Source organism: Taudactylus pleione, unplaced genomic scaffold (assembly GCF_031769625.1).
Source record: "Taudactylus pleione unplaced genomic scaffold, aTauple2 ptg000313l, whole genome shotgun sequence".
In the NCBI taxonomy this organism is placed as follows: Eukaryota; Metazoa; Chordata; class Amphibia; order Anura; family Myobatrachidae; genus Taudactylus; species Taudactylus pleione.
In genome coordinates, this window is record NW_028284714.1 from 6660206 (window position 1) to 6687298 (window position 27093).

A 27093-nucleotide genomic window follows, 5' to 3' on the forward strand; every position below is an offset into this window, starting at 1 on the left:
GTTTACTACTGGCATACACCTGGTGTATATGGTACTGTTTTCTCCTGGCGTACATGGTACTGTTTTCTCCTGGCGTACACCTGGTGTATATGGTACTGTTTTCTCCTGGCGTACATCTGGTGTATATGGTACTGTTTTCTACTGGCATACACCTGGTGTATATGGTACTGTTTTCTCCTGGCGTACATGGTACTGTTTTCTCCTGGCATACACCTGGTGTATATGGTACTGTTTTCTCCTGGCGCACACCTGGTGTTTATGGTACTGTTTTCTCCTGGCGTACACCTGGTGTATATGGTACTGTTTTCTCCTGGCGTACATGGTACTGTTTTCTCCTGGCATACACCTGGTGTATATGGTACTGTTTTCTCCTGGCGCACACCTGGTGTTTATGGTACTGTTTTCTCCTGGCGTACATGGTACTGTTTTCTCCTGGCGTACACCTGGTGTATATGGTACTGTTTTCTACTGGCATACACCTGGTGTATATGGTACTGTTTACTACTGGCGTACATGAGCCCAGTATTTCCAGGTACAATTTCCTAACTCTGAATGAGGCCCATGTCTCCCAGATTCTCTTTCCTGCAACCACTGCAGTCTGGAACAAAGGTTTCATATAGAAGATGAGATTGATCTCAGCAGGGGACTAGTGCAGATAAAACTTTGCAGCAAGCAGATTCACTGCAATACACAAGCACAGTGTTTTTAAAGATCTACATCAACTGAACTGCACACAGAGTCCACTGCTGCAATTTAGCCTGTAATCACCCCATTTGTGTCCAGACAGTTGGATGTTCAAATAAAATCTGTAACAGTACTTGAGGGACATTTTGGGAAATACTGCAAAGAACATTGACTTGCAAATCAGATATTTTTTAAAGTAATGTATGAATTGTAAACTACTATATACAGGCGCACAGCACATTTCATTTTATTCACATGTACTTACTCAAAAACCTTACACAGAACAAGGTCTACATTCTGGGTTTTGCAACTGACAATGAGCTTGTGTCGCCTTTTGTTGGCTGTGGGTATAACCTGAACTGCATGTGGTGAGAACAGTGCAAATGTCACGTAAGAGTCCCGTCTCTTTGCACTTTACAACCTTCTCCATCATTAATTTCACATTTCCCTTTCTGCTACTAAATACTGCTTGGATGAGCTACATTTATGTCTTAAAAAAATCATTATAGTGAGGAGACATCTGGACTCTATTTATTACATGCGTCACTAATGGTAAATGACAATGTGAATGTTTTCATTATATTTGTAGAAATGAGTCTATACATCCTCGAGCACTTTACATCCGATATAAGTATTAGGCTACTTTCTGATTTCCGCCACATCTGAGAATGTGTGAAAATCAAATCCTTCTGTGTGGGGAAAAAAAATACTCTCAGTCTGTCTGCTTATCAAGGTATTACCCAGTATATGCCCTGTTTTATTCCTCCGCTCTCATTAAACAATATCTTCGACAATTATGGGAACAAAGTATGAAAGTATGGTGTGTGAGTTGTAATGTTCAATTCAAACCCAATAACACATCAGCCCAATGATGCGGTGATAGAGCTGTCTCCAGAATCTACTTTGCAAGTTTGCATACCATATATGCAGTATCTGTTCAGGTAACATTAGAAGCATTCTACGGGACGATGTGACTAGCCAGCTAATGTAGGTAAAGAAATCTATTACAAATAAGCCTATAGGGGTTATTTACATTTATTCATAAATATCAACAAACTGAAATATTTTTTATTAGATCTAATAATGTTTATTATATATCTAAATAAACAATATTTTTACACAATGCCTTATTTCTGTCACAACGACCTTGCCTTGAATATCTATAAGCAGTGGCTTACAAACAAGGGCAATAGGCTGAATAGCAATTGTGTGATAAAACAGGAGGAAATAAACAGTATGTGGCTGTTGTAGGTTTGGAATTCTACACCCTCCATCACTACACATTTTACAGTGAAAATTAGTTGTGATTGTGACAGAGTACAAACACACAAAAACAGGTTTATATATTTATATAAACAAACAGCAGTTTATTGATAAACAATAGGTAGTTAACTAGGTATAACACACACACACACATATATATATATATGGTTTATACGCGTCTCTTGATCAGTTGTATTCATTCAGCAAAGAATCTTGGCCTGGGGAGCCTTGTTTGTCTTAGAGTTAGAAAACCAGAATGAAGAACATGTAGAGACATCAGTAGAGGAGGTACCATCAATTAGCATGGTCCCAAGTGAGGCCAACTTGCGTCACATAAATTAATTTTTTATCCCCTTGAAATTTGGGGAGGAATCTCTCCAGAATACATACATTATTAATACTCTACTTTTGTTAACAGCAGGGGGCAATATTGCCTAAATTATGAATAATAAGTATAAACTCTATGTGTTTACCTACGTGAAATGCCAAGGTCAAAGAGTTATTTGTTAGAAAACTACCTTCAATATTTAAGCTCAATAACAACTCATGCACATGTCACTACATGACCAGTGCATTTTTACAACACCAAAATCAACAATATAGCCTTATTCTAAACACAAAAACATCCACAAGCTTACATCAGCAGATAATTTGGGACAAGGGTCACAAAACAACTACCATTAACCTTACTGGTTACAGCAGCAAGCATTATATACTTGGTATATGGCAGCAGTATTATATAAAAGAAAGTAGAACTCAAATATGAACCCAGATAAGTGCATATAAGTGTATGTAGTTATTTCACTTAACCCTTTGCCTTAATAATGACACAGATGGGAGTTTGGCTATGAAGATGGGCAGGAGCTCATATTACAGAGGGTTTGAGCTCCTGGGTACACACTGACAGATACATTGGCCGATCAATTGATCAGACAATATATCTGCTGCACGTCGGCCAGTGTGTACCTGCGGTATGTAGGTGAACGTCGTCGTTCACAGACATATCGCATTGGCTGTGCGGCACAACTGATGGACAGATATGTCTGCAGACCTATCTGTCTATCGGCAGGTGTGTATGGGTGGTCGGCAAACTTCTTTGGACAGATCCCACCAACACAGCACCGATTCAGTGGCTCACCAGCGCCACCTATCTTCATTCTACTACACCCTTTTAGACAAACAACTCAATAGCCATACGTTTCATGTGTGCACATTAATTTTCAACAGTTAAATGGCAGCATCTTTCTTTTGAGAGTGGGACCTTGAAAAATGTGAGTGTGGTCGGTGATCCAGGGCATGCTTGGCTCGATTGGGAGCAAGACAATTTTTATTACAAATTTGTTTACCATCCAGTGTTGTGAGAAATGCTGTCAGTATCAGTGCTGCAACCAACTTGCTTGTCTTTACCTGTTAACAATAACATAGAGTATCACACTTTGAAAAATACACATCCAGAGTAAGTCATTTCCATTACTATATCATTTTCTTAGCTTTCACTATAAAAGAAAGCATCCACTTGAGAGACTTTCTGGAGGTACTTTCCAAATCAGAACTGTAATGGGCATGTACCCATCTGCATGACAAGCAAGATCCTAGAATATGTGCCCTATTTCTCCCTAATTTAAATAAACATACCCTGGAAAATAAAATGTGCATTGTACTAGAGTAGTGCACTGTTTCACCCCACACCTTATGTAGCTGAAAATGTCTCAGCTCTACCAAACTCCACCTCTCTATCTGTGCAATCTCCCATCCTGGTCTGCAAAGATGTGCAGCATTGCATACATTGAGCCCGATTCAGTGATGTACGTAAAACCGATGTCTTACGTACATCTCGGATGGTGGAGCACCTGTGCATGCTAGGACCAGGGGCATATAAAGAGAGGAGAGGGCTTGTGTGCAGTCTCTCCATCCGGGCCCCCCCCCCCCCTCTCTATCCGGCACTGCAGTGCATTGGTGAGCAATAGTAGACTCTGGCGCTGTGTTAGAGTCTATTGCGCAGGTCTTCAGGGAAATGGCGTGGCGGGCATTTTCCTAGTGCTTTTTCAACTGCACATTGTCAAAATGCCAGGAAAATTGCCGCCGTTTCATTTTCACAGTGATTTGTGCAGTGCTGCTGCTGCTGATGTAGGACTCTGGTAGGTATTAATAAAATGGGTGCAGGATGTGTGGTGTGGGCCCCCTTGGACCCAGGAACTCGTGTGCACCGCACTCCCTACACCCATTATAGATATACCACTGCACAGGACCCAGTTTGCTCATGTGCAGAAAGAGTCCTATGTGATCCCACGCAGTAACCTCATGATTGACATGCTGCTGCCATTTGGGGGCAGGGTTGGGGTGGCACCGGCCTGCATTAGAAACCTCAGTTATGTACTAGACATTCTGGCAGTCACTGGTAAGAATGAGACATAAGCAGCATTACTTTACTTCCCAGCTCCTCTCCAATGACATAACAATTTGTAAGTGAAAGAAAATAAAAGCACCTCTGTGGTGACTGTGTGTGGATGGGGTCACTGTGCATTTACCTCCTGCCCTTCTCCTTAATTCAAAAAGTGTTGTAAATGTTTCTCTGAGGCTTCGTATACTATTGTAAGCGTATAAGTACTTTGGGGCTTATGCAAAGTTACTGTAGGAACAAATAAAAAATAAAACAAGATAAAAAAAGAATTTGCTCATGGGCCATGTAGCAATGCAGGAAAAATACAGATTGTTCTTGTATGTAGAGAACAAATACTGGGCAGTTTTGTCTTTACACTGAAATGTAGAAATAAGTTAGGACACGTCCTTCCCTACTCTACATCTCTCTGCACATTATAAATCTTCCCCACCAGCAGTTCAACATGGTTTTACCAATGTGAAAATTGCTCCTTTTTTTCATTTGCTTTACATAAGCCCTTTAATAAACTATCCCATAGAACACCTTTATATCCCATAGAAGACCTTTATATCCCATAGAACACCTTTATATCCCATAGAACACCTTTATATCCCATAGAAGACCTTTATATCCCATAGAACACCTTTATATCCCATAGAAGACCTTTATATCCCATAGAAGACCTTTATATGATTTACAAGGTGCTAAAAATTAGCGAATGCTGCAGGAAATGGCGAAATTGCCACTAAGCAAAGTGAAGCATTTTAATACACTCAGAAACCTATTGGAAAACTTTGCAAAATAAGTTGGCAATAGGGCAGTGTATGATGATATTTAAACCACAGTTATTGAGTGCAAATGTATGACTATTCCATCTCATACCTACTCTGTGTGTACATGACTATTCCATCTCACACCTACACTGTGTGTACATAACTATTCCATCTCATACCTACACTGTGTGTACATGACTACTCCATCTCATACCTACACTGTGTGTACATGACTATTCCATCTCATACCTACACTGTGTGTACATGACTATTCCATCTCATACCTACACTGTGTGTACATGACTATTCCATCTCATACCTACACTGTATGTACATGACTTCCATCTCACACCTACACTGTGTGTACATGACTATTCCATCTCACACCTACATTGTGTGTACATGACTATTCATTCTCATACCTACACTGTGTGTACATGACTATTCCATCTCATACCTACACTGTGTGTACATGACTATTCATTCTCATACCTACACTTTGTGTACATGACTATTCCATCTCATACATTCACTGTGTGTACATGACTATTCCATCTCACACCTACACTGTGTGTACATGACTATTCCATCTCATACCTACACTGTGTGTAAACGACTATTCCATCTCACACCTACACTGTGTGTAAACGACTATTCCATCTCACACCTACACTGTGTGTACATGACTATTCCATCTCACACCTACACTGTGTGTACATGACTATTGCATCTCATACCTACACTGTGTGTAAATGACTATTCCATCTCATACCTACACTGTGTGTACATGACTATTCCATCTCATACCTACACTGTGTGTACATGACTATTCCATCTCACACCTACACTGTGTGTACATGACTTCCATCTCATACCTACACTGTATGTACATGACTTCCATCTCACACCTACACTGTGTGTACATGACTATTCCATCTCACACCTACACCGTGTGTACATGACTATTCATTCTCATACCTACACTGTGTGTAAATGACTATTCTATCTCATACCTACACTGTGTGTACATGAGTATTCCATCTCATACCTACACTGTGTGTACATGACTATTCCATATCATACCTACACTGTTTGTACATGACTATTCCATCTCATACCTACACTGTGTGTACATGACTATTCCATCTCATACCTACACTGTGTGTACATGACTATTTTATCTCATACCTACACTGTGTGTACATGACTATTCCATCTCATACCTACACTGTGTGTACATCACTATCTCATACTTACACTGTGTGTGCATGACTATTCCATCTCCTACCTACACTGTGTGTACATGACTATTCCATCTCATACCTACACTGTGTGTACATGACTATTCCATCTCATACCTACATTGTGAGTACATCACTTTTCACCTAACACTTAACGCCACCTTAGCATACAGTCAGAGACTCCTTGAAAGTCCTGTCTCTGATAAAGCTCTTCCACAGTAAAACTAACATTTTTATTCTGTATGATGTTTGCAATTCTCACAACATGACTGATGTGTGAATAATTTTTTAAAACAAAAATGAAAGCAAATAATCTAAAACGGAATATCTCCAGTGAACATGACAAGTAAAGCGTATGTCCCTTCTGGCCAGATTTAGGCAGGACAGTCTAGATCAGGGGTGAGGAACCTTTTTTCTAGCGAGGGCCGCTTGATATATATAACATTATTCACTTGCCAGATGCAGGCCACGCTCCCTCCATGCGACATCACACGGGGAAGGGCCACAATCGCCGGTGATTACAGCAATGCCCGGAGCATCCTGAGGATGCTCCAGGGAGCTGTAAGGGCAGCGGTGTGACCGTCTGAAGCGTCGTAAGGACGCTGCTGGCAGGACTGCTGCATAGATTCTGGCTGCAGGGTGCCATTCTAGGCACCCTGCTAGCCAGATGAGGCTAGCAGAGAAAAGCTCAGAGGGCCAGACCAAAAGACTCCGCGGGCCTTATACGGCCCCGGGCTTGAGGTTCCCCAACCCTGGTCTAGATGGTAAACTCTCATGAGTTTACCTCTCCTCTATGTTTCATGTTTGTCTACCTGATACAACCATGATGTCATGTCTTATGCTGAATCTTCTGCTGTTTGCTCATTCACACAGATGGAATCTTTAATTGTATCTGTACACGCATTAGTTGCCAGCTCACAACTATCCATATATGTGTTATAATGCCTAACTCCTCTATCTGCTATCATTTTTATTATATTCATGTTATTACGGTTATTTCATTCTTGTATGACATATCTGCAAGCCTGATAGGCGCAATGGAATCTGTGATGGCTATAAATCAACACTGATGATGAAGATGATGATGAAATAGGGGTCAGTATTGCTGAACAAGCTTTCAAATTGTGGTAACAACAAAGACAATGATGGTTCTGCTCACTGAGAGAGCATGGTAATGAATACCAAACTTTTTGTGACTGTGAGTGAGGATAAAATGACAATGCATTCACTGCAAGTTTTAAACAGCCCAGAAATACAGGTGTTACTGTTCCCTCTACCCTCAGGTCCCAGCACTACGTGCTCAGAGGAGTCTTGTGGCAACCTCGGTGTCTGCCTACAACAGTGGGATGGCTTCACATGTGATTGCACCATGACCTCCTATGGAGGACCCGTCTGCAATGATCGTAAGTTTAATATTATTTTCAATTGACACTAAAGTGACTTTTCCTCATGCCTCAAACTAATTTCCATCTATCTGTATCCTATCTGTCAGTCCTTTGTCATATCTAACAATGATTTCTACACTAAATCCACATAACAATAATAATAAACAATGTCTAATGGTGCATACACACGGTCAGATAAAAAGAACGATATAAACAATAATGATATTGTTTATTGTATGATCGTTTTTTTCGTCCTTTTTTTTAACCCCTCCAATGACCAAACAATGGTCGATGCGCTGGCACGGATGGTCGATATTGATATCGATCATCGTCTGTGCATACAGGCCAACCTGATCGATATCGACCAGGTTAGCCTGTTTACTATAGGGACCCGCGATCAACTACGTAGTTTGGGGGTTGGTGCATGTTGCTAGATGTTCGATATCTGATCATTGTCTGATTGTCCCATGTGTACGGGCTATAAGATAAGACATACTGTAAATGATCAAATATGGAATAATATTGTATTTTGACCAAATCAAATATAATTTAAAGAAAAAATCTCAGACATGTATAAATGATAGATTTGTAATAGTACAAGACTATGCACAGGTGGTAGTGTCACTTTAAGGGCTTGTACACGAGGGCAGTGAACAATATTCTAGTTAAAAGCCCAAGAAAAGCCTAGTAATTTGTGCTTGCTTCAGCAGTGCCTATGAGGTGTGTTTATTACTGTGTCTCAAAGCTTCCGAGCAGCATAGTGTACTATGTGGTTACTGAGCATTCCCATAGAATGTCAGTGTATTATAATAAGCATTAATGCGTCTTAATGCTCGAGGCAACATTGAAATTGGCTCAAAGCAAGTGTGTGTACACAGGCCCATTTACTTACATTAATTTGTTTTAAAACAATGCCAAAAGGAATTTTAACACTAAAAATGATTGCCTTTGTGTACAAGGCCTTAAATTTGCCCATTCTGCACCTAGAGGGACATTCTGCCCCTAGAAATTTATTAATCAAGTTTTATCAGTTAATTTAACAACTTTTGGTGTTTTTTGCCAATTTTGCTGCTGGATTTAAAGCGACAATATATTTTTTAGAGACAATACACACCATACTTGCCTATTTTTGAAAAAGCATTTCAAGGAGATTGTGAAAGCAGCACCTATGAGTGCAGCAGTATAGTGGATGTCTACATCTGTCATAAAATTTACTTACATCCAAATGTAAATGAGAGTTAGTAAGAGCCATTTGTTGATGAAAACGGGATGTAGTCAGTAAGCCGATGGTCGAAAAGCCGACCGCCGGCTTCCCGACTGTCTAATCCCGGCAGGGGTCTAATGACGCCTGTCATTTCATCTACGCCGGGTGCCCAACGCCCGGCATACCGAACGAAGGCGGGTGCGGACAACCGTAGGGGGAGGGTTAGGTTAGGGGCTCCTGGGGGGGGGGACTTAGGGTCAGGCACCCCCCTGGGAGGGTAAGGCTAGGGGAATGGGGGTTAGGGTTAGGCACCCCCGGGGGGAAGTTAGGGTTAGGCATCCCCCCCCCCCCGGGAGACTTAGGTTTAGGCTGCGGGGAAGGGGGGGTTAGGTTTAGGCACTTACAGGGGGGGTTAGGGTTAGGCACTTATAAGAGGAGGTTAGGGTTAGGCACTTACAAGAGGAGGTTAGGGTTGGGCACTTACAAGAGGAGGTTAGGGTTAGGCACCCCTAAGGGAGGGTTAGGGTCTGGGGGGGGTAGGGTTAGTTATAGTTAAAATACTTACCTGTCGGGATCTTCACGGCCGTCTTCCAGCATCGGTATTTCATACCGATCCCGATGAAAACACACTAATACTTTTTAGAAAATGCATGTAGCCATAGGAATCATTGTGCCTTATACCCAATGCAGGGAAGTTATACTAATTATACCATTTGAAAGTACATATCACTGTTTCTTTTATATAACAGTGTCATAATGGGGGTAAGGTGCAATCAGGGAGATTGCTAGACTCTTCAGGGAGTCAGGGAGATTGTTGCTATTTCAGTGAGTCTCCCTGACAATCAGGGAGAGTTGGCAAGTATGTTACATGCTGATTGATAACAGAATCCCGTAGCCATAATCTTACACTTTTCAGATGCCTTTTGTGCTTTTGTTAGACAATGCAGAGAGCACCAGACTATACAGGTATTAGATTAGTGTCATAACTTTTAACATGTTAGTAATTGCAATAATTATTTTCCTTAAACTGAACTGCAATTGGAATATTGTGGTACTAAAGAGCAACTAAACCTAATACAATTATTTATGCTGTACCAGATATTCTTACTTCTGTCTCCCTCTTTGTGGAATATTATCACATCAGCATCAAGTCAGCAGAAACTCTGTACATTTTGTTTTACCAATACCTCTTATAAATCCTTTTTATGTTTCAAATTCACAAAAAATGCATGAGAGCATTTTTTTATTCCTACTAAAACATTAATAAAGTATGCTAAACAAAAGCTGCTTCTTTTACAGCATAGTGGAAGGTGGAATCATGTGCTGTAGCTGTAGCTACCTACCAAATGTCAGCTACTAGCATTACCCACACTGCTAACAGAAGGCATCTGGCTAGAATTATCACACATTGCTCCATGCATGGTGTTCTTAGGTAAACCCCACTGTGTTAAATTTTTGCTTATCCTTCCAAGAATCTTCTATAATGCTCACACATCTTTTCGATATATTTGTGAATGGATTTCAATTTCCATTATTGAGTAAATACATTTCCATGTTACATTAGTCCATTTTTATTTAGCTCTTGCTCACAAAACAGCAGATTGTCTCAACATTATGTAATATTCGGCATTAACTGCATTTTCTATCTCTGACTTCTGTTTTAAGAATTACATTTGCAGGGAATTTCACTTGCTGGGGCTGATGCAGAGTTGGCCACAAAATTAGTATCATTTACGGCCCAAAAGGATACACGGAAAAAATAGTGTATTTCCACCCTATGGTGAGCCTAAGATCCACGTTGTTGGTATATGCATCGGCTATACACCACGTACATGCCACATGCACTTATGTTGCACTTTATTCCAGTCTGCAATAGGCCACAATTGTGCAAATGTACCATTACTGTACTCTGCCTACATCTGAACCATACTTGCCTACTCTCCCGGAATGTCCGAAAAACCGGATGTCGCTCCCGGCCGCCTGGAAAAGTGGGCAAGTCCCCCGACCGGCCGCTACCCCCCACCGGCGTCCACTTTCCTCCTGTAGCAGGCCACTTATACAATACAGGTGGGCGGTCTGGGGGGAGCCGTGAATCGCGCCATTGTGGCTCCGCCTGCTGCTCAATGTCGGTAATCTCAGCATTGTGTAGCGGGAGCGAAATTACATGATCATGCAATCACACCCACCCTCCGCATTCACACGTGTCACGCCCCTCGCCACAAATCCTTCTGTGCCAACCTGGCTGCCTTCTCCAGAAGGGGGCAGCCAGATTGCCCGCAACTACTGTATGATCTGAACGCCAAATCCCTCCTATGCAGATGCAAGCAGGCCAAAGCAAAATCTGCATGGGTGCATATACATATGGCCACTGTTCTGGGCAAGCACAGGGCTAATTGAACATGATCTGTTACATAAACTGACATAGTATTCACTCTGTATCAGGCTCACTTTATTTTTATACATAATATCATGAATCTGCTTTATGAGGCATCATTAACTCCACTATTTTCTATTTTTCACTTGGATGTGTACCATGTATATTATATTACTGAGAAATGTTTTGCTTAATAAATGTTAAAATGACATATTCCGTTTCCCATTGTATTACCTTCTATTATAGAATAACATTTACCTAGCTCACCTGCTGCCATATACAATATTTCTAACCCTCTTTCATGTGTAATGACTCTGTAATATCCACAGTACATTTTATTTTCTCACATTTGGATGGAATGTCTTTGTATGTTTTGATTATGGGAGAATACAGTATGTTCCATGCTTATACACTTTTACAGTTACTTTATATCACTATATGTTTTATTCTCTTTTTGTGACTTATAGTACTATAATGTGTAATCAATTTTCCTTTTACCCACTTTTTTGCTAAATTAATTTTAAAATACAGTATGTAATTGTGTTTCCTACTTTCCCAATTAGACACATTTTTTTTTTTTTCTGCATTTAAAAAGTGGGTCCAATTCACTTGCAGGATGCGACATCAATGAAACCTTGAAAAGTTGACTTAATTTTGTATGTTTGTTACTGAGTATAGGTGCTTGGATTAATTTAACATATTTGAAATTCCTTGGAATTTGGCTGAGTGTCTGTAACTCTATCAAGGTACAATCACATCCCGCACCTCCGGCAGACTCGATCTCTATTACATCCCGCCCGAAATGGTAGACAGTCAATAGGTAGACAGGTACAAAAGGTCCTACTGTTTATTATTGGGGGAAAATATGTTAAATCCACACAGGAAACATATTATAAGATATTAAATATGAGACCAACCCAATATGTAGAAAAAATGTGTGTCTTTTATGTATAAACCATTTTTTATGATAAAGCACTCTCCATATAAGTATAACTTTTGTTTCATGTCTTTATGATTTATATGTAAAAACAATTAAAAGTTAAGTTTTATATTACCTAGCAGTAAAAGGAAGAAATAAATTTTCATAAAAAAAGCGCACCAAAAAGGAAAATTTCTGTCTTGCTGAATAATTTTTTATGATTAAGCACTCTCTATATAGGTACAAAAGGTCTAAAGCCTAATTTTAACCTTAAACTTCACCTTGGTGCCCAACCCTAACCTTCCCCCCCTTGGTGCCTAACCCAAACCGTCGGGGTAAGTGCCTAACCATCCCTTCTAGGACCTACCATTTTTGTATCGGATTTAAATGTCGACCTTTTGACCCTGTCTACATTTTGCACCTGTCTGTCTTCATCCATGTTGACCCTTTGTGTGTCGACCTTTTGTACCTATCGACCTTTTGTCCCTGTCTACCTATTGACAGCCTACCATTTGGGGATCTATCTAGCCATTGTCTAGCCTTTTACTGTAGCTCTACGACTGGAACCCAGGAAGAATGAGGAGGATGTGGTTTCCTGTTAAGTTACTTTAGCTCTCTTTTTTGGTGAGATTTATCAAATCTTGGAGAAATATAAAGTATAGAAGTTGCTTATAGCAACCAATTGGCTTCTAGCTGTCATTTAACTACCACAGCCTGCAAAATGACAGTTAGAAGCTGATTGGTTGGATACTCTCTATCAAGCCTTGGAGAGAGATAAAGTGGGGAGAGATAAAGTACCAACCAATTGGCTCCTAACTGTCATTTAACAGGCTGTACCTGAAAAATGACAGAAGCATATTTGTTGGTACTTAATCTCACTTTGTCTCTTTCCAAGGCTTGATACATCTCCCCCTTTATCTCACTCCACTTTATCTCTCTCTAAGATTTGATAAATCTCTCTCTCTCTTCCCTCGTCCTCTCTCTCTCTTGCTCTTTCCTCTAAAGTCACCATGGCAACCTGCACTGCAGCCTAGTGTTATTGGGCTTGAGATATTGTTATTTTATGTGGGTCATTCATTAATACACATTTACTTGTGTCAACACAAACATTTATCTTACAGTTGATCATTATTCTCTTTAATTACAATGGTATTTGTCTTACATTTCCCACCCATTTTGTTAAACCATTCATTAATATTGTAGGTCATTTACCTCTTAGACACAGCTATGTAACCGTTTAAACCAGCTATTTATACGCAATCCGGTACTTTATAAAGTTCTCCGTTTACAATGTTAGAATAAATAATGGAAGGAGTTTGTAAACCGAGAATAAAATGTTCTTCAATAAAAAGCAAAGTCATCAGTCTTTAGGCTAGATTCTGAGACACTAATGTTAAGGTTATGGTAAACTTTTTTATATATTATATTGCTAATATTATGTTAATAATATTTATTGAACAAAAAACATATATTTTGATTTACTTTATCCACTACCTTTCTTTCTGTCATTTACTGTGCTGTATCACACTAGGCTATAACCACTATGTTCAATATATGAAGTTTGTAAAGGTTTTCTCAAGGAGTAGCACTATGCAGTCTATAAGTACAGAAGAGAAGCGGATACTGAGAATGACATATTCATTGTACAATGACATATCAGCTTCATTATAAGATTTTTTTAAAGGCATGAAATACGTAGAAACAGATCAGTAGTGTCCTATACAGATGAAAGACAGATATACAGTATTGAACAGAAAACAATTGGTTTGATGTCAATGGTGGAATTACAATAAAGCACACACCTGTTTTTTTTCATATGGGGGGAGGAGTATGGGGAGGATTTCTTTCATGGACAAGTCTTCTGTTTATTAAGGATAAGAAGGTACAGGATCGTCAGTAGGGTAAGTAAGGTATGAATGCTCTACAGTTGTAGTGGAGAAATTGATTGAACTGTGTTAAAGGTTACGGAGGAATTTCTCAGCCCAATGGCCATGAGTTCCATTTTCTAGATCAGTGGTTCTCAAACTCGGTCCTCAGGACCCCACACAGTTCACATTTTCCAGGTCACCTAGCAGGTGCGCAGGTGTATTCATTACTCACTGACACAGTTTGTAAGATTCACAGGTGGAGCTTATTATTTCACTTGTGATTCTGTGAGACCTGAAAGACATGCACTGTGTGGGGTCCTGAGTACCGAGTTTGAAAACCTGTGTTCTAGATGTTTCAGATTCTTTTCCTTGTAGATAAAAGTGTTTGAAGGCATTGCTTCTTCTATGAGACAGCAATAGCTCATAATACATACAGTAGCCAATATATTTCTGAAAGTACTTTGGGAGAGCAGGGATGGGGTTAAACAGAAGTTGTTACTTATTTTCAGAAGGAATGTTAGCTAATAATAACAATTATATTCTGGACTTCCATCCAGAACATATTATGATAGGATAGGAGCACCATATATGAATGAAATAGGTTTGGGCCTGCCAATCCTGCCAACACTTCGGGTTATATCATTAAATCTATTTGGCACTAGGTACCAGTGGTAGAACAGCTTAGAATTACTATGTTTAAAATATTGGTAGAAGCTTTAGCTACTATCAACCAGATTTCTGAATTTCACTTCTGTCTGCCAATTAGATTCATGAAGGTTTCTTTGGTTTGTGTTGAGGACATTGCTCAAATGTGGTTAATGGTCTAGCCGTTAATTTGTTTAATGGGGAGAGATAAAAATGTCTGATTTGTAGGAACAGAGGAAATGCTGTACAGGGGAGTTTATAATTCTCTTGTAAATTTGCAAAGGTTGGTAATATTTCTGTTTATATTAGATCAATGAAGAAACTACAATTGCCTTTGAGTCAAACATGAAATACAGAGTTATAGGAGCCCTGAGGTTGGGTTGTGCTAGACTAGTCAGGCTGGAATTGGAGGAAGGGACAAGAAGTATAGTTTGTAAAAGCACAGAATGATGGAATTGCCGCCATTTCATTATCCTCTCAGACCCAGAGGTACAGATCCACTGAATACATTATGCCAATTGCACAGCAGACAAATACTTGGAACTGCAGATTACCCATTTTAATTATGTGTTTCATCTCAGACCATATGAACGTAGATACCATCCACTGTTTTGCGACCCAGGTCTTAGAAGTGATCGGCTGTGCCGAGAAGAGGTAGAAAGTCTTAGTAGGATATTTATTTTTACTGAAGTGATTTGGCCAAATCTATAAATGTAGTTTTTATTTTTAAATAAAAAGAACAGATATGATAGCAGCAAACAAGAGGGACTAATTAGCCTAGATATATAAATTTGTTTGCTAATTAACTTGTCATTTATATTGATGTAACTTTTTAGAGCTATTCAATAGAAAATAAAATCTAAGGTTTCATTCTTCTCAGTGTTCATTTTGAAGTTAGATAGAAAAATAGATAGATCAGTACCATGAAATTCCCTCCATTATTAGATTTTCTGTTAAATCCATATCCTCTTGTCTATCTTGTAGTTTGTACTTTGTTTGTTTGCTATTATATACTAAAATCACAAAATACAAGCTATAAAAAAGATGTTTGCCACATTTTTCTAATTCACTGTTCCTCCTTTTTCATACAGACGGGAATTTCTTGCTTTAACTCATTATTTATTATTCATTTATTATTAATGTGCATACTAAGCAAACTCCTGTCATTTTTCAGACACATGACAGTTAGGAGCTGACTGGTTGGAGCACCATTTAAGATTAGTAACGAGTGATAATAAGATTATCTTGGCCTAAATTCCAAAATGGAAGGACAGGGAAGCCATTAAGATTTTTAGCACCTACTGTATATATTGCTTTTGCAAATGTAGTAATTGTTGTGGCATTCAGGATACTTTTTTTTCGTGTAATGTTGAACATCTGGCACCCAAAGAAATTTTTTTTGCCTAACCCTGTGTCATAATGTGTCATTTGGGATTCTTTGCTCATTGGATGTTTTATTATAAACACTGTAACAGGACACCTCCCGATCCCAAATGTAAGCAAATCCCTTTGGAATTATTTGGACTGTGATAAATACAATGAAATGTGTGCAACTTTGTCTATGTTTACTTTGCATTATGTCAAATAACTCATTAAAAATCTGAAAAAGAAAATTCACATCAACCCAGGACCATCTCGTCAGTAGCTATAATTTCCTGCAAGACCACCTCCTACATCAATCCCCATAGACCTTTTCAAGCAAGGACTTTTGCTTCAGCCAAGGTCATATATTTCACGCTTTTTTTAAATTATTTGCAACATCATATCTGTAATTAGGATTAAGAAAACTTCTTCTTATAACATGAATTGTGTCAGTTATGTTATTATTATATGTTAAGTAATAGATTGATTACACAGATCACTTCCCTTATAGCTTGCATATAGGTGCTAGGGTCTGACTCCTAAGGAGGTTTATTTATCAAGCAGTGAAAAACTCAGTGAAGCGGACCAGTGGAGAAGTTGCCCATGGCAACCACTCAGCTCATACCTATTATTTTATAGACTGTACTTAATAAATGTTACTTCAAAGCCGATTGGTTGCCATGGGCAAGTTCTCCACTGGTCCGCTTCACTAAGTTTTTCACTGCTTGATAAATAAACCCAATCTTACTTTTCAACCCATGACAAGGTATGTGGCTGTTATTGTAGTCAGCTCTCAAAACTGATTGGCTAATTTCCAGGGATTATGCTACTGCCAAAAAAGGTGAAAGCCATCACATAGATGCTTGGTTACGTTGAACAAGTAATACTAATGTGCTGGGATTGGTCCCAGATTTCACTAGGCCACTTGCAGGGTCCTCTCCTCCTAGACAGGGGGTCCTAATAATCCCAGGCTGGTCTGCTTCCTCTCCTAATCCCAGCTTCTCCTCTTCTTGGGTTTGACAGGACAGTAACAGCATAGCTGGGGCATATAGTGCAGAGAACTGAACTTGTCTGGAAGTATGTGTTGGCTTTCCATAATGAGGATCCAGATAGCTAGTGTGACACAACCTATAATAGTATTACTAATTGGTTATTTATAATACACTGCAGTGCCGTAGAGCAGGCAAGTAGAGCATATAACAACTGGCATTGTCTCCATGTAAAACAGCTGAGCACATCAGTGGCAAGGAATGGAAGCTCAGCCCCAAATAAAAGCCAATCATGAGGTCTTTAAGTTAAAAGAACAGCTTTATACTACGTTATTCTTTTGCTTCATAATAAACCCAATTGGTATTTGCTGCTGATTATGTCTCAATAGTGAAAACCTCTGTCTATGAATTCGCAGGTGAAAGATGTCCCATCCTCACAGTAAAACTGAAAGCAAGTACTGCTGTAATAATCTTTTTTTAGGTACTGTACATTAGTTTCTGGCACTCTCCCACAATACAAAACCACATATATTAGTAAAGGCTCCCCTAATTAATTTTTAAACATGTGTGAATCAATAATTGCCTTACTAATGTCCTTCAGGACGGCTGAGTTCCAGTATGAGTGTTGTTTTCTCATTTACCCCACCACATTGACTCACTCTTTTTAGCTCCCCCTTTTCTTTAAGTATTTTTTTTTATTTCTGGTGTGGCTGTAGTGTTTATGTTTCTTTCAGTTTTATTTTTTTATGTAGTATGCATTTTCGTTTCATACACTGGTATACAAAAGCCAAAATGTCCTTGCACCAAAACTTGCTAGTGGTACTTTTGCAGTGTTTTATCATAATTGCCTTGTTCTTATATTTGTCTGCTTCAGTGCTAAAAACTGACAAAATGACCGTAATTGCAGAGATCACTAAGGGTAGGAACTACTGTACTAGATCCTTTTTGGAAATACCTTAGAACCAGTTCACCAGAGATTTGTTGAAAATACAAAAAAAAATTGTGGGATTTATTTACGATAGGTTTGACCTTAAAATGTATCGTGACCTTAAATGCAAAATATCCCTGCTCTGCATTTAATATCAGTGCCACTTTAAATATTGAGTTCAAACTTGCAGTCCGCCGCTTCGTAAATATGCGTAAGTGAGAAAAGGTGGTGACTGAGGGGAAAACTAGTTTCACTTTTTATGGAAGGATCTGAGTGGAATTGTGCCTGATACTGAACCCAAATTTATTTTATCTATTTATTAATTTATTTGTATAGTGCACACAGATTCTGTAGTGCTTTAGAGAGAATATTTAGTCAGACACTGCCCCGGTGGGGCTTACAATTTATATTCCCTACCACTTCGACACACATTCTAAGGTTAATTTTTTGTCATAATCCAATTAATCTACCAGTGTGTTTTTGGATTGTAGAGGAAACTAAGGCAAACATGGGGAATACCTAGAGACTCCACACAAATAGGGCCTTGGTAGTAATCGAACCCAAGACCTCAGTGTTGTGAGGCAGTTATGCAAAAATGTAATTTTGTGTGACAAAGTTCTAATGCACTTCAAGTCGTTGAGGCTGCATCTTGAGATTAGCATAGCAACCAGTAACCAAAGGGGAAAATCAGCCATATAATGGTGATGAGGATGAATTAAAGAGAGAGGTTAGAGGGAACTCAGACAGTAGGAGGAGGTTGCAGTAGTCAATTCACTAGATAATGAGAGAGTGGGTGGGAGATTTGGTAGTGTCTACTGTCAAGAATTTGGTTAATGAGAGATGGTCTCATTCTGGTGTTGTTTCAAAGATGGAAATGACTTGGAAAAGAGACTGGATGGAGTAAAGGAGAAGGTAGGGCCACTGTAATACCCAGACAGTAGACATGAGGTACAGAGGAGAGTGTACACAAGAGAAATGTGAGGGGCTCAGCTTTAGACACATTGAAAGGATAGTCACAAGAGAAAGGACAGAAGTATAGAATTCGAGGTAGGAGATTTGTGTGTCATCAGTGTATAGCGTATAGGAGGTACTGGAGACTGAATGAGATAGGAGCTGAGGAGCCAAGGACATAACCTTGTGGGAGCTGGAGGTAGAGACAGAGAAGGAGCAGGTTCATCTGTAGGAAATTACACAGGTTTGTTCACTATGTGGAGCAGAAGTTTATAAGTAGACCTTTCTATAGAACATCAGTTTCAGGTGAATTAAACTTATGACTTACAGCACATTTCCATTACTTACTGAGTTATATCAGGCTGCAGGAGGCCTATGCAAATAGCTCACCCACTGTAGTTTCTTCAATGGAGGCAAATTTATTTTCAATAATTGATTACCTAGTGGTGAGGTAGATAAGAATTGGGGAGAAATTCTAGTTTGTCCTACACTGGTCCACTTCATTAAGAGACGAGTATGATATCAGTGAATCACCTATCTTTATTAATTCTTTTGTAATCCAGCAACTAAACCCTTTCCATTCTTCAGTAATTGTAGCTCAGCCATTCTAGGTATTTTAGAAAGAGGGGCACTCTGGGGACATCTGCTGGAGGAATCAGACAATTATTTATAGCGTACAAGCATAGCCTCTGTATGGGATAACAGAATGCTTCTTGTAGCCTAATGACTAGAGGAGGCATTTGTATGCAGTTTCATGTTGTAAAATATTTACATAAATATGTGGCATTTGCTTGCTAAAAATATAGTTAAATATGGAGATCATGTAAAAATATGTGATTTCCAATAAGCCTTACATTTACAGTAGTAATGAAAAGATTACTAAATAGCAAGGAAAAAAATATGAATTTAAATAAAAATCCCAGGTCTACTCATGAAGGTTAAACTCAGACATTGTGGGGAATTACGGCCATTTTGTGCAAATACTGTAGTATTTGTTTCAATTAAGAGAAATATAGATAAGGGGCATGTGAAATTGCGCAAATTAACCCAGGATTAAGCAGCCCCCTTCACCACAAAATGGAAGGAGATATCCACTTCCAAGCATCAGCTAAAATAGAAAAATGAGGTTAGGGGTTGGCACTAAGTCCTCAGGAAAATGTCCACATAAACCCTGTTGATTGGATGACCCGGTTTACTCTTGAATGACGGAATATGGTATAGATCATGGATGATATGATGAAAAGACAATTTATTACAATATCATACTATAAAGTGATAAAAATATACAATTTGATGTTTACAATGTAATACATGTTGGTAGCTGTTCAATCACTTCAGTAATATCACTCAGGTGCATGTAAGGGAGGGGTTATTCTATACATGAAACACCAAAATGTATTGCCCCAGCACTCAGAATGATATCAGCAATAAGATTTGAAAAACTACATGGTGGTAAATAATTCAGAGATCTCAGTTGCATATATTTGCAAAAAGATGGCTAAGCCTCCGGGCCACGTCACGGCTTCTCTGATACCGGAGGTCCCTAATAGTTGGTCAAAGTGCAGAGGTGCAGAACCCCAAAAAGCTGTTGAAGGCCAGCCACCCCAGGGAAGCACACCAGTGAAAGACTAAAGTGTTAGTAAGTGTTAATAAGAATAAAGCAAAATCTGTGTGTTAATAGGTGTAATTAAAATGCTAAGAAAAAAAATTTCTAAGAGAAAAAATTAATAATTTGAAGGCGTTAAAGTGCTAAATAAAGTGTTAAAGTGTGCCACCCCAGAGCAGACCAGCCACACCAACCCCGGGGGCACCTCACCCCCAAACTCATCCCCAAGACTGATAACTGTATCCAATTTGGGTCATATAATTGCCCAATATAAGGCCACATAATAATGGCACATACACAAATATACCTGAATTGAGAGCTAGCCTCTCAGGACAGTAATACATGTTGGTAGCTGCTCAATCACTTCAGTAATATCATTCAGGTGCATGTAAGGGAGGGGTTAGTCTATACAAGAAACATAGATGGAACCAGCGTTTGGAGGGCATGCTGGTTCTTGTAGTGTCATTAGGAGGACTTAGGAGTGACTCCAAGGTAAGCTGGTTCTCAATTCATGTATATTTGTGTATGTGCACTTTAACACCTTCAAATTATTAATAAAAAATGATCTTAATTTTTTTTTCTTAGCATTTTAATTACACCTTTCACCTATGTATCACCTATTAACACATAGTTTTTGCTTTATTCTTATTAACACTTACTAACACTTTAGTCTTTCACTTGTGTGCTTCCCTGGGGTGGCTGGCCTTCATTGGCTTTATGGGGTTCTGCACCCCAGACTTTGACCAAGTATTAGGGATCTCCAGGAATTAGAGAAGCAGTGACGTGGCCTGGAGGCTTAGCCATACTGTTGCAGATGTTTACAATGAAAGAAGATGGGAATCCCCTTTAGCCTCTTAAGCTGGCCACACATCTAAATATTATGTCCAACCAGCCAACTAGTTGATTGGTTGGAATGAAAATCTAGTAAGGTATGAAAGCAAATAACAATCAGCCATAAATTTAACTGTTAAACTATTCTCATTATGTGGGTGTGGTCTCTTCTTAGTTTGGTATATGCTGAAGTCACCCTACAAAGGATCGGTGACACCACAATTTAAAGTACAGTAATGAAGAAGGGGCAGGGACATTTCTATAACGGGTGCAGCGTGTGTGAGGCACACGGGCCCATAGGTCCAGGGGGGCCCGCACTGCACTCATATTTTTAAAACTTACCACTCTGCTGCCGGAGTCCCACGTCGGCGCCAGTATCAGCGCTGTCAAAATGGCCTGGAAAATGGCTGCTGCGGCCATTTCCCGGCTTTTTGCGTATGCGCAGTAGGGAAAACAGCAGGAAAATGGCCTTGGCACCATTTTTCCGGTGACCTGTGCATGCGCTGTAGACTCTGGGCACACTCTAGTGCCCAGAGTTTACCAGTGCGACGCTGCGCTCAGTGCGCAGCCGACCGCCCGGAGAGAGAGGAGGGGGCCCCGAACTGAGACTGCACACGGCCTCCTTCTCTCTTGAAACGCCTCCGAGAAGGGTTGTACATCAAAGTTTGTGTATGAATGGAATGTTTAATGTTATTACGTGACCGTTCTTTTCTTTGCCACCCAACATATTCATTTTTGTTGTAAATAAATTACCTTTTTATGTCAACCCATCTGTCATTATTAATGTTATCATAATGTTAAGGCTTCTGAAAGGTATGAAAAATGGGTCATAATGAGTCATCAACCGTTAGAGTATTTATGATACTCGCTGCAGTTTACCTTGATCTATTGTGTGCAGTTTTAAACATATAGTAAGGGTGGGTAAACACTCGGATGATAGATGATATTGGGACGATTTGTCATATTGAAATGACAAATTGTCTACATCTTCTAGTCTGTACCCACAATTGCGCCCTCACATGAACGACATACAAGATAGTTTGATTGACAGTGCTGCACGGTCAATCAAACTGTCGATGTGTGCGGCAGTGCAATTTGATGAAGCACGTAACGAGGCATCGTTCCGTCTTTCATTAAATCATCTAATGTGTACCGGCAATCTGTGGTGCTCCGGGGTGAAGGGAAATCGTCCCAACCATCTGCACGATTGCCAGTTGTCCTAATGTGTACCTACTCTAAATGCCCTTTAGCTACAGTATAGCAATAATTTGTGTTGAGTAATAACGGGTTGGGTATGGGATGCCGGCGCTGAGGATCCCAGCGGTCAGAATCCCGACAGGGTCAGCATACCGACAGTAGCGGATGCAGGCACGGGCAAGATGGTCTGTCATCCCGGAGGGCCGCGGGATCTGGCGGACGCAGGAAAAGCCCTCCGTCGCTATTTTGATGATAAATGCTCAGGAGGAGGGAGCGGAGGAGGGAAGGGGCAGCAACACTGGACGGCGCTGGGCGCAGCAAAGCCTAGTGCCGGCCCTGCATACCGACACCTGTTGGTTAATATCCTAACTCTCCCCCTCTTCCTAACCTTCCTCCCTGCTGCCTAAACCTAACCTCCCCCCTAGTGCCTAAACCTACCCCCCCACATCCTAAACCTAACCCTCCTCCCTGCAGCCTAACTCTAACCCTCCTCCCCGCATCCTAACTCTAACCCTCCCCGTAGTGCCTAACCCTAACCCTCCCCCTAACCACAGTACTTATCATTGGGATGCCGGGATTCTGATAGGTGTCGGGATTCCGGCGCTGGCATTCTAAGCGCCGACATTCCTATCTGTATAATGATTGCATCCCATAATAACATATACACAGCAGATCTTATAGAATTATTATTAGCTTTTATTTACAATACACCACAAATTATCACAGCGCCATACAGAGCAATGACATAAAACAGGGTAAGTTGGGTAACAAGATAAACATACATACATACAAATGGGAGCATAAAACTCACACATATTAAATACATATAATACAAACACAACCACATAGTTACAAATGTTGGAATAATACTTACACTTAATAAATGTGGGCATAATGATGACATATAATAAAAAAATAGTTACCAAAACCAGTTGGCTGAGATAGTGGCAAAGGGGTAGGGGGGCATTAGAAGTAAGGGCACTGCTCGAAAGAGCTTACATTCTAAAAACAGTAATTTTATTATCTGATTTATAACCACATAATTATCACAACTTGGGTAAACTGGACATTTCAGGCACATAGTAAGAGTTAGGTCGGGTACACACTGAGCGATGTTGTACAGCAGGTACACATTAGAACGATGTACTTAATGACAGAATGATCCTCCTTATGTCCTTCATTACCTGCAATGGGTCGCATGCGTTATTGTCCGTTGGACGTGCAGCACGGCTGTCCGATATCGCATGCAGCTGCTGCAGGATGCATAATGGCCGTACACACCGAGCAAAGTGACCAATATGTTGTTCTGATTTGGCCGGAAACTACATATTGTGCAGACATCGTCTCAGTGTATACCCAGATTTAGACTAGTACAAACACTGCAAACTTATGGGCTTCATGAAAATTAGGGGGAGATTTTTCATACCTTCAAATCAAATTCTAGCTATCATTTTCTAAAATGTACTAGACAAATTATAGCTGTAATCTGATTGGTGTATATGGCCTATAGTCCTCTTTAGAAAGTTTGATAAATATCCCAAGTGTATGTGGGAGGCTCAGTATGCTTAGAGTATATCCCAGTCCCCCGTTCTTTATGATAAATCTTGTGTACTGCTCAAAAAGCTGCCATTTTGTCTCACAAAGTAAGTGGATGAAGACCAGGCAGAAGCTTAATGCAAAATGTAACAGTAGAGGGAAAATGTATTTATCATTCCATTGCATTACCTGTTGAGTCATGAATGACCCCACACAATTGCTTTAGAATTTCAGGAAAATACACAATTTGATATCCCTATCACTAAGATAAATATGAAACATGATACACTTCTATGACTGTACTAATTGGGGCTGATGCAAATTTGGTCACAAGTCAGTTTTTGCACTGTACGTGCTCCAGAGCTGAGCATACACAATAATAGCGAATGGTTATGCAGGGACACATGTAACTCAGTCACATCTCCACGTTTGGCTGAAGGGACATAATTGGGTGGCAGTGGGGGCATGTCAGGATTGCAGGCTATACAGAGTTGTTCAGACAGATCTTACACCAGGTAAAGGGGTGGTGCAAGTGCACACTGTTAAAAAGTGGCAGCTATTTAACCAAGCGTATGGATAGGGCCGGTGCGGTCACCTAGATACATACAACTCTGTATACAGGTAAATATGTGCATTCAGTTCTGTGCACGCAGTGCAAGTGTAATTACAGCCGACTTGCGTTCATCTCTGCATTGGGCCCATTGTGTGAAAGAAATCATGGCAATAATGGAGGAAGATAACTTTAACACCTCTTATCCCATCACAATGCACAAAGTGGATCAACAAAAAAATGGACAGGCTAATTTATTTCTAAAATGAGAAACTATTCCTCCACAAGGAGCTTAGTTGGGAGTTCTGCATATAATTGAAGCAGCAATCCTATTTCTATTTCTGTATTCTCTTTTGAGATTGTTATGGATGTAATAAAATGAAAAACCTGTTCCAGAATCCCTGATGATAGGTTCTGCAGATACAATTAAAGCATATCAACGCACACCAAAAATTAAAAATGCATAGACTCCAGATGCACAGTCCAGTCATTAATGTGCAGCTTGTAAACCACCTGGGTAGTGTAAGAACCTGTAAAGGAGTGAGAAAATAGAAATAATGGTGTGCTATATTTAATGAATGATTTACACATAAAAGAGAACTAATTGCCAACTAACTAACAAATAACAACATGCTTCTAGATATAGGCAGAGTAATATAAATTACATGAATTATGCTGGGCATACACAATACAATTATCTGTCGGGAAGCCGACGGACGGAATCCCGACTGTCTAATCCCGGCAAGGGTTAAATGGCAGGCGTCAAGATCCCGATCGAAGGTAAACCGGGCAGCCGCGGGGGAAGGAGGGTTAGGTTAGAGGCTCCCGGGGGACACTTAGGGTTAGGCATCCCCCCAGGAGGGTTAGGGTTAGGCACCCCCGGGGGGAGGTTTGGGTTAGGAAACCCCGCGGGAGACTTAGGCTTAGGCAGTGGAGAAGGGGGGGTTAGGTTTAGGCACTTAGAGGGGGGTTAGGGTTAGGCTGGCGGTAAATCATACTGATCCCTTGTCTGTCAGATATCTGTCCAATCTGGCTGGTTGGAATGAAAACCTGGTAATGTATGGGAACAAATGACAGTCGATAATATGGTCTTAAACACTGGAAAATGGCCCTAAACAAACCAATTTGTCGGAATGACCATTTTTGCCTGTTTTCCAGTGTTTATGAGCAAATGGTCGATTGTCATTTGCTCCCATACATTACCAGGTTTTCATTCCAACCAGCCAGATTGGACAGATATCTGACAGATAATTGTATAGTGTATGCCCAGCATTACTCTTTAGGTTGCAAAGAAAATCATAGTTTTCTTCATATAACATACAAAATTATTTATCCAATCTTCAAGTAGCAGTTGTTAACCTCAACTAAATTCAGTTCACATTTGCTTGTGTATTATGTTTTTTTTTTTTACTAGCAGGATACCGGGGGCTGGATGTATTTTGCACTCCAAACATACAGTACTCACGAAAATTCTGCTGAAAATATGTGTACTTAAATCATACCACCCAACATACAGAAAATCTGAACTGGGACTTCACGCGCGTACCTTTGCCGTACGTAAAAAGGAACCGCGATCGTTGGTCTGCTAGGTCATGCCACTTGTTGATGACATTTAGGAGCATGACCACATTTCAGTCCCCCCCTTCTTCGTGACACTGGGGGTGAGCCCAGTACTTCAGCAGCAGCTGAGCTGCCCCTATACTCCTCCTGCCACTAAATGGACTCCATGCAGAGCAATGCTAACAGAGCGTCCCCCAGTCTTCTGACCAGCTGTGGGACACTGCAGCCTGTGGGTGGGACAGTGCCCCAAAAGCAGGACTGTCACATTGAATTCGGTTGTGAGATATGCTTAAATGTGTAAGTTTAGTTGTGAGTATCCGAAGATACGTTAAATATTTCTGGTTAGTGGATTTTGTTAACTCATGGGGCCAAATGCAATAGGGTGAGAGTTTAGAAGATGTGAAAGTTTAGCAGTAAATTCTCACAAATAGCATCCAAATTCCAATTTGGGGTACACAAAGAGCGGTAAACAAGTAGCAGAGTAGGGGTATAGATCAGTCAGGAACGAAGGCACAACAGCAGACACAATGAGCACTGGTACACTGTCATACAAGAATGGTCGGTGAGTGAGGTGCTACTAGGGGCGGGGGCACATACACAATATGTCCAGTCCAGCTGGCAAGTGAAAAGGAGCCACCGGGCGCGCCACTAGTAACAACATACTAGCGGGCGTCCAGCAAATGGACATTGCGGGAGCGGCCGGTTCCACCCTTAGAACATCCTGCGCTCTGTGCGGCGGCACCAGCCACACCGCCCTACTTACGGCCCTGTCTGCACCTTCTATGTACTCTACTCATTTAGATCACGATTGATAAAAAAATAAATAATAAAATATTTTTCACATTGG

At 40.2% G+C, this 27093-nt stretch overlaps 1 protein-coding gene across 5 annotated transcripts in view; it reads left to right on the forward strand.

The window, feature by feature from the left end:
* NRXN2 (neurexin 2) overlaps window positions 1-27093 on the forward strand; it is an 899334-nt gene that overhangs the window by 510400 nt on the left and 361841 nt on the right. For all 5 annotated transcript variants that reach the window (XM_088442540.1, XM_088442541.1, XM_088442544.1 and 2 more), the window contains one exon: window positions 7625-7744. In XM_088442540.1, the coding sequence (XP_088298666.1) occupies window positions 7625-7744 (120 nt within the window). The remainder of the gene's footprint in view (window positions 1-7624; window positions 7745-27093) is intronic.